The sequence below is a fragment of the Hipposideros armiger genome, unplaced genomic scaffold (genome assembly GCF_001890085.2).
Source record: "Hipposideros armiger isolate ML-2016 unplaced genomic scaffold, ASM189008v1 scaffold_22, whole genome shotgun sequence".
NCBI classification, from domain to species: Eukaryota; Metazoa; Chordata; class Mammalia; order Chiroptera; family Hipposideridae; genus Hipposideros; species Hipposideros armiger.
Window position 1 is genome coordinate 1,741,289 of NW_017731372.1, and position 8,967 is coordinate 1,750,255.

Here is an 8,967-nt window from a genome sequence, read left to right on the forward strand (position 1 = left end):
CTGTGGGTGGCTATGAACGCATTTCATTAAATTATGAATTTGCTTTTCAATTAAGGGTCTCATCATCGTCACAGTTCAGGTGTGGCCTTTTCTATTTTCCAACTTCATCTTGGCTGAAAGTGAGAAATGGTTCGGTTTGCGCGTAATCCGCGGGACGCGAGGAGGATCTCTTCTGCCCCCATTGTTTTCTTAGGTGTCCTCACCCTGGAGGCCTGACATTCCTCACGTGTCCGGGGCCAATGCAGGGCCGGCGAAGCCGCACAAAGGCATCCGACGCAATCAACGCTGGAAGATCAATGAAGTGTGCGCACGAAACGCCCAAGATGATCCGGGGGGAGGAGAAAAATACCTTCCAGAGGGTTTCGGGAAATGGGCTGACCTCTCGTGAGGGTCCATAAAAAAACCGGAACAGATCAAGTGGTGGACGGCGATCTTCCCGGACCCCTACCCCGCCCAGACGCGCCCACCAGGCGCTGCCTCAGCCCTTTAATCTCCAAAGGCCAGACAGGGAGGGGATGGGGCGCAGGGGGCCAAGTCTCGCACCCTCGGCGCGCCCATCTCTTTCCCCGCAAGTGCCACCGCCGCTGAGTCGCCCGTGCTCCCCTCAGCTTGCAGGCGCCGCGGCTCCAGGGCGGGGCGGAGGGGGTCTGGCGGAGGGGCCGGGGCCGGCGACAGGAATGCCCGGCCTTGCCTCTGTTCGCGGGCAGCCGGCGCGGCACGGCGGTTGGGCCCGCGCGTTGGCCCGGGTCTCCCGCAGAGTCCGGCCCTCCGGGTTTCGAGCCGCCCCGCGGCTCCCACGCCACCGCACGGGGGACGGGCCCCGGGCGCCCCTTTCCCGCCGCGGTCTCCCCTCCCGCGGGCCCGCCGCGCGGGGTGCGCGCGCGCGCGCACACAGACACACAGACACACTGACACACAGACACGCACACGCGCACACGCCGGTCCCAGCTCTCCGTCCCTCCCCGCAAGCCCTCGCAGCCCCGATCGCCCGCTGGCCGGGTCCCTGCCTCCGGTGCGCGGCGCCCCGGCGGCCTCCGCAGGCCCCTCCCCGGGGGCGGGGAGCAGGACGCGCGCGGGAGCCGGGCGGCGGGGGAGTGTCTGGCTGCCCCCGCCCCTCGAGTGAGTGACTGGGCGAGGAGGTCCCCTCCCTCGCTCGCTCCCGGCCCACTCCCGGGGGGACGCTCCGCGCCGCGGCCGCCGGGGCCGCCGCTGCTCTCACACTTGAGTTGGGAGCTGCTCGCCGCGCTCAGTGCCTGGCGAGCTGGCCGCGCGCCGCCGCCTCCCGCCCGCACGCACGCACGCGGGCCCGGCTTCGGGGTTCTCGGCTGCTACTCCCGGCGGCTGGAAGGAGGGGGGAGCCCCGGACACACTGTGGGGAGGAGGAGGAAGAAACCCGGCGCGGAGGAAAGGGGCGGGGGGGGCGGGAGGTTTGCCACCTTCAGCCCCCACTGCGAGCGCCCAAGGTAAGCGGGAGCCATCGCCAGCCCCGGGGCGGGGGGAGTTGGCGGCGGCGGGGCTCCCCGGGCACGCCCGGGTGGGCTGGGAGGGAGGCCTGCGGGGTGTCTGCCGCGCGGAAGGGATGGGAGCCGCGGTCGTGGCGCTGCCCGCGTGCGGCCCGGGCCGGGGGGCTGCTGCCGGTGCGGGGCTGGTGGGGCTGCCAGGGACGGAAGCTGGGGTGGGGGGGCGCTGCAGGGGGCGTCTGCTGGCTGGAGCGGAGGGGTTGGGATGCGGTTGGGGCTGCTGACGGCTTTCGTCACATTGAGGCCTGGGTGGCTGGTGTTAGACACCCCTCCCTCGCCACTCGCACCCCCGCCGCCCGCAGCCTTCCTGCACCTCTAGCTTTGCATGTAGCCGCCGTACTTTGCAAGCCGGAGCTTGAAAGAAAAAAAAACAAAATTCAGGATCTTTTGCTGTGTCTCCAAACCCCTTCTCCCGCTCTGACTGATGGATACGTTTGTGTGGGTGCAGTGATCCCCAGGTTTCTGAAGTTTTGACCTTTTTTTGGGGGTGGCTGGTCTCGGTGCATCTGTTTGCCTACCTCGATGTATTTATTATTCGTGCCCATGCGAGGCTGGCAAGAGAGTGCTTGGTAATTGAACAAGGAAAAAAATTTCACTCCCCTCTGCAGGCAGTTCGCGAAGTGCGACCGCCACGGCTGCCTTTGGTCGGCGGCTGAACGTCCTTTCCTCTTATCCACCCTGCCCCCTCCCTCCACGCCTCCGGTTTTTTTTTTTTGTTTTTTTCCCCCCTCTTACCGTTTGTGTGAGAACAGTCCCTGGGCTTAAGGGCTCTCGTCTCCCATTCATTCCTCTCCTAAAGCTCTGATTTGGCTCAGGCACGATGGTAAAATTTGGGGTGGCTTTCTTTGCTCCAAGAGTTGCACGGTCAAAGAGAAATAGATATACAGAGAAATACGCATTAATCCTGAGGTGACAAGCTCAGCGCGAGACAGAAGTGTTTTGTTTCAGTAGGAAGTTGACGACCTATGTAGGAGGTATCTTCCATCGTGTGTGGGTTAGGAAAATTGTTTTAAAATAGATAGTGATTATGTTGTGCGTGGTTGGAAGCCAGCCATAAGTTCAGCTATTGGAGCAACTCTGAAAGTGATACACCCTGGTCACCCAGAACCGCAGTAAAGACACACAGGCTCTGACTCAGATGTTGAGAGGGGGGCTGACACACCACAGATTTCATGTAGTACTTGTTGTTTTTTAAGGAAACAGTATGGACTCTTTGGAGAAGTGACATATTCATTACACACACAGATGTTATGAACACTTCTCTACTCCAGGTGGTGGTCTCACCTTCTACCTAATGAGAATAACCTTTCAGTTTGGTAGAATTCAGTAGAAAAAAAATCATGGGTAGAATGGGCCTGGGCTACTTTAGTTCTCCTGGGGGGAAGGTGATGTTTCTGAAGGGTCTTTAAACCCAAGATGCTCAATCTGGGAGTTTTCTCCTCCCTTTTCATTCTTCTAGATCTGGATTGTAGGATCCATCAAACATGCCCTGTGTTGACTCTTTGGAAATGCAGTTGATCAGACATGGAAATTAATTTAGACTTGATCACCTGTTTTTGTTTTGCTACGTAAGAAGTGCTTACCCGCATTAAACCAATGCTGGGAGCAGCTCTTCACCAATCACAAATGCGGCATTGAAATTAACCACCCCTCATGTTTCCCGCTGTGCAAACTGGGTTCAGAGAACAGCTCTGGAAGGCTACTAGGAAAAACAACTAAGGCAGCAAACTCAGCACTTGGATGAGTAGATGCCCAAGGAGGAATGGGGTACATCTCTTGTCAAGCTTATCTCCATTGGGCATATTTCCAAGAAAAAATGGCCTTGGTTGGCAGGGAGGTCTTATATCCATTGTTAGAAGTTGATCCTAGAAGGACCCTGAGGTTCTAGCTTCCCGCCTCAGCACTGATTCAGTTTCACTGGTTGAGAGAGCTGATAATATTGTTTTCTTGGCTAGTAATTTACCCTTCTCCCCCCTCCCCCCACCTCACTTTATCACCAAGCATGGATTTCTGGGGATTAATAGACCAATGTATGAAGTTGTGTGAGCTTCTTAAAAGAATCACAGGGTATAAATCAAGCGCTTGTTTATTCATTGGCACTATTTGATGTGACTGTTTCAAAAACCCTTCCAAGGAGGAAGGTGGCTTACCCCATAAAGAGTATCATTTCCAGGCTCATGATGCCTCAGGTTGGATTTTTGACAGGCAGGCCTTGAGCCTTACATCCTGAGCAGTTTGCTCTAGGCTCTTAGGGACCCCTTTCTACTGGGTATTTTCTGTCAAGAGAGGGAGACACCCCAGGCTGGGAGAGGGAGTGTCATGGCGCCTCCCATTAGGGTCTACATTAGAGGACAGGCCACTCATGCAGAGGACCTTAGTGAGAAGTATCACCAGCTTCACTTGAACTTATCAATACAACTTGGAACCATATGAGGCATTCACACAAGGGAAGTTTTGGCCATTTTATGGTCCTTTATAATTTTAGAAGTCCCCTAGCATGGGACAAGTAAAAGTTGGGATCAGTCAGGTTCTCATTCAAAACATGAAAAGCAGATTGCAATAGACCAGCATAAAATACTGCTTAGACAACTGAGAAGGCAGGGTTAGGGCCTGTGTGCAGAGAGGGTTGCAGCACTGCACCTTGATTTAAAATCGGGGACAGTTATGACTTTGAGAGATCATAATTCAAGAGCTTCCCTGAAGTGGCATGTAAATTACACATACACATCTTTTTAAAGTAGGCAATTATTTAGCGTGACTATCTCAGTTCTGAAGTTTGATTTTTATAAGTTACAGTTGCAACAAGAAACAACTTGACATGCTGTGGTTATGCAACTATGACAAGAGTGGTTGGACGTAAATGGGGCAAGGATGAACATGGAAGTGAACGCACCACGGTGTCTGCAGTCACCAAGCATTAAGAAGTTCCTTTACTTTTTTTTTTTTTAAAATTAAATGTACTCCCAAAACTGTACTTCCTAGGTTGTAGGCTGGTCACATACTGTAAAGATTGCTTTCTCTCTGTACTTGTGAAAGGAGATGCAGCTTTCCCAATCTGAAATGGAAACAGAAGCGTCATCTGTGTAACCCCCAGGGCAGCCAGCACACTCATTACCTTGCACTTGGAAGTCACTTGCGTGATACATTGAATGGAATTTACCTAATTAGTTAAGATCTATAATGTGTCAAAAAAAAAACAAAACCCAAAAACCAAAAACAACTCTGGACTACATTCAATGCGGACTTCCATTTTGATAAATCAGTATAATAGTTTGCTAAGAGCTCCATAGTATGCCTCAGGTAAGATTTTTAAATGTCGAAAGATATTTGACAGGAAAGTAACCATGCCAAGCATGAGGTCCTCTCGAATGACTGGAATTTCTGGTTAGGGCATCTTGATTTGGAATATATGTAATGTCCATGTTGGACAAATATTTCCTCACTCGTGATTGTGACTATGGTCCTTATCTTTTGTGCCTGAGGGAGCCAGTAAAGAGCAGTGCCTCCCATTTATAGCGTGCTTTATGGCTCTCATAGTCCTTGCATGTAGCCCGTCTTACTTGAGGATGTGCAGCCGCCATAGGACTCAGGGTTTCCCATGCTGGAATATTCCCATCCTGGGATATGCCTGGATCAGGGCGTGGAGGAGAGGTCCTGGGTGAGCTCAGGTTGCCCCTCCTTTTGGTTTAGTAGATGTCCCCAAGGGAGGCAGTGTTCAGGATTCACTGCTGCTCCCTCTAAAATAACTTAAAACAAGGAAAGTTGAGACCTGTCTGGTGCAGTGAGCTCAGCTGGGCCTCTCCCTTCGCTGCCGTTTACCTCTTACTGCCTTACACCAAATGTCCTTTTCACCTTCCTGTGCTCCCTGAAGCTTTTCCATGGTTTTCTGTCCCCCAGAGTTTCATCCATAAACCCCCTCACCCCCGGATTCCTATCCCACCACCTTACTTTTGCCTACAAGACTTAGGTTTTCTGTGTCTGAATGAGCTTTTCCAGGATTTTAATCACATTTCCAGGCCCACTTCCTCTCACGTCTCCGTCCGGTGTAGACTTCCTGCTTGCAACCCAGGACCTCAGGGCCCCTCTACCTTGTCCTGTGTTGCCCCACACCTGCCGGTTACTCCCGCCTACTTCCCTCCATCAAGCCTTTAGATAGATCTTCCAGCAAGTACCTGCCTCGGCAGGTGTGTGCTTACAGCATTCATGAGTTGAAGTCCACATGCTTTATACCCTGTAGAAAAATAGAATCAGAGCACCCCTAAGTTTAGGGATCTTCCTGCCTCTGTTTTCACAGTTGATTCCACTATATTTTTTACTTTTTAAGGCTTTTAAGCCATTTAATGATAGCTGAAGTACTTGGCTTCTTCATTTCACTTAGCTGTTGCATCCTTTGTTGGATAATAGATAAAGGAATAGCTCAATGATTGTTGTTAGTTTTTAAAGATTTGGGGAACAAATCTTGAAAAGCATTTCATAGATTTGCATAATGGCACCATTGAAAGTCTTTCAAATCTACTTACCACAGAATTTGAATGGTTTATTTCATTTCATCCTCATTACTGTCATTTTTTTTCTCCTTTGGTAAAATAAATGTTGGTTAAATAAACATGACTGTAACATGAACCAAAATTTTCTCCTCATTTGTTGTGATTTTACTTCTCTCCATGAAAACTTTATAGGGTCACAGGACACATTGACGCAGAGCAATGATTCTTTAGCGAAGACCTAACACTGTTGGGTTCCCCTATAAATTTGTGAGCTGTGTTGGCCCTATCAGCAGAGTCAATGGGAGAAAAAGTATTAAAGTGAGGACTACTATTGGCAAAACATCTCCTATTGACTCACGATATACGAACTTGGATTGATCTTTTTATAAAACTACTTCAAAAGTAGGTCCAACACTAGTTATGCAATATCCTGAATGTTCCAGGGCTTTGGGAAGAAGGAACTTTAAAGCAGATCTGGGAGAATGGTTTTTAAGGAAGAACTCCTTGGTTTGATGGATCTCTGGTGTATTCAAATGCAGGGAATATTGACGTAGTTTCAATTCATTGTTAAACCATACGTCAGGACATATTCCACTTCACATGGTGACTTACGGTTTTTCCTGCCTGAGCAGGGAAGGGCAAGGAGAATGAGAAGCTGGTGGTCTTAGCTGGAGCGTGGGGACATTAACACATCCATCGTGTCATAGGGGAGACACGCTCAGCAACCCGAGAGAGGCCGTGTGTATCTCAGCCACTCCCAAAAGCTTCTCCCTGCACCCCAAAGTTGACAGGAGGTCTGCACATGGTTATTTACAGCGTGCAGTGGCGCCCCTGTAGTAACACTACGGCTTCTTTCAGTGAGCAGATGGAAAGGCCAGGGTGTAGAGTGAGGAGAAACTGCAGGCTGCCAGCCTGTGGTTTGCCGAGAACTTGCAAAGGCATTGATAGTTAACGCATGCCAAGTGGTGACTTCAGCAGTTCTATCTGAAAGCTCTGCCAAAAGTAATTTTCCTAAGATAATGTTTTAAAAGTCCTTACAATTAAAAGGTTCTAAAGGAATAAGCAACTTATATCTCATTATATGTCTCCGGCAGATAACTGTTTTGAGGAAGGAAGTGAGAATCCAGGAACTTTTCTGAGTGGCTTATTATTTGCTGAAAATTCAGATGTTCTGGTTGGTGTGCCAGGAATCCATGACCGTCTAGATACAGCTCTCAAAACAAACCTGCTTACCCTTGGTGGCCTCCCCAACACCCGCTCCCACCCTGCCTTGGGACCTGCCTTTTTTCTGCTGCTTCTCTTGTGGTCCACGCCGTTTCTCAAGTCTCAGTTCAAATTCTGGCGCTTCCAGGCAGCCCGTTTTCTGACCATAAGCGTGGTTTCTCCCTTGCCTCGCATGAATTCCTGTCACACTTATTTGATGTTTATTTATTTTATTTCATTATTAGTTTGGATTTTCATTTATGTATTGTTTTTGTCATCCCACCAAAGTATAAGCTCTTCTGTCGTACCCACTGGGCCTTAAGGGTATATTATGCTGAGTAAGTAGCTGTTGGCTGATTGACAGCTGGCTAGCCTGAGGCTTAAGAGTTTTTCTCTGCGAAGACCTTTCTCCCATTGAAAACTCCCTTTAACCAGATGAGGAAGTATAGTCTGGGATGAGAAAAGGTGACGGGAATTTTTTCATTCCTTCGTTGGCCATGGTTAAGGCATCGACTCTTTCTTACTCAAATAATTTATTGAACAAACATTTATTTTTGTTGATGACACTTTGTGCCATCTCTGTGCCTGGCACTAGAGATGCTGGAGATGCAAATAAGAAGGCCTGGCCTTGTCTTTGTGGAATTCTCAGGCAAGTGCAAGAATTGACACGCAAGCAAATGCTACGTGGTAAACAGACAAAGGTGCTTGGGGCGATGAGGAAAGAAAGCCGCCAGCTCTGTCTAGAAGTGGGCTGACCATGCAGCCTGGTTTCCCCGGGGCAGTCCTGGTCTGTGTCCACTGTTCAGTAGAGTTATTCATAGCACCACCTTTGCCCTCAAAAGTCTCCCAGTTTGGACAATAAGTTATATGATTCCCCAATGCCGAGAAGTCATAGAAGACTTCGCAGAGAAGGAGGTATTTGGGATGATATTCTAAGGGTATCGTGGACATTTCCAAAAATAATGGGGGACTAACACTGGTTTGCTAACTTTATTTTTCCCGTTTTACTTTGGATTCATAGACTAAGTCACAGGTTGGCATTTGAGGAAAAAGGTGTTTGGGAACAGACAGAAGACGAAGTAGGGCATTTCAGGCAGAAGACACGGGATGACGTGGGGACATCTGGACATGGATCTTTGTTCCTGGGGTCTCCACCTGTGGTTGAGCAAAATGGGAGAGGAGATTGACCAACTATGCACGGCTTCATAGTAAAGAGTGGATTTAGTGCCCCAGATATAAGCAGTGGGAGGCACTGAAAGGTTGTAAACAGGGGACAGATATAATTTGCATAATAGATGGTTTCTTTTTGAGTGTGGGCAAGAGACTGGAGTCAGACAGAGCAAGTGAACTCTTGTATTCACTCGGTAAGAGATGATGGGAACTGATGCCTGAAAATGGAGGGAAGGGACAGATAGGAGAGGTATTTAGGAAGCAAAATTTGTAGGACTTGGTGACAAATTGGGACTGGAGCATGGTGAAGGGAATAAAGGATAATTGCAAAATTTCTGAATTGGTCACACTGCCTTTCACTGAGGTGGGGCATCTAGGCATTGGGAGGAGAGATTATTGACTCATTTTTGGAATACGTTGAATTTTAGGGTGTTTATATTCTTTTAGATGGAGATATACTGACATTCTAATCTAAAATTCAGAAGAGAGGTTTAGGGCAGAATTATGGGTTTGATCTCAGCTCAGTCACCATTTTCTTAGGGAACCATTCCCCAATCCCCATGATGAGGTTAGATCCCTCTATTCTG

At 49.4% G+C, this 8,967-nt stretch overlaps 2 protein-coding genes across 2 annotated transcripts in view; both read left to right on the plus strand.

The window, feature by feature from the left end:
* Positions 1-1,467, plus strand: part of LOC109379102 (collagen alpha-1(I) chain-like) — a 7,747-nt gene extending 6,280 nt beyond the window's left edge. The window contains exons 2-4 of the mRNA XM_019635447.1: positions 194-384; positions 609-873; positions 970-1,467. Coding sequence (XP_019490992.1) covers positions 194-384; positions 609-873; positions 970-1,467 — 954 coding nt within the window. The remainder of the gene's footprint in view (positions 1-193; positions 385-608; positions 874-969) is intronic.
* The window catches only part of CUNH1orf21 (chromosome unknown C1orf21 homolog), a 233,471-nt gene continuing 225,672 nt past the window's right edge, over positions 1,169-8,967 (plus strand). The window contains exon 1 of the mRNA XM_019635531.1: positions 1,169-1,463. The gene's annotated coding sequence lies outside the window, so the exon portion shown is untranslated. The remainder of the gene's footprint in view (positions 1,464-8,967) is intronic.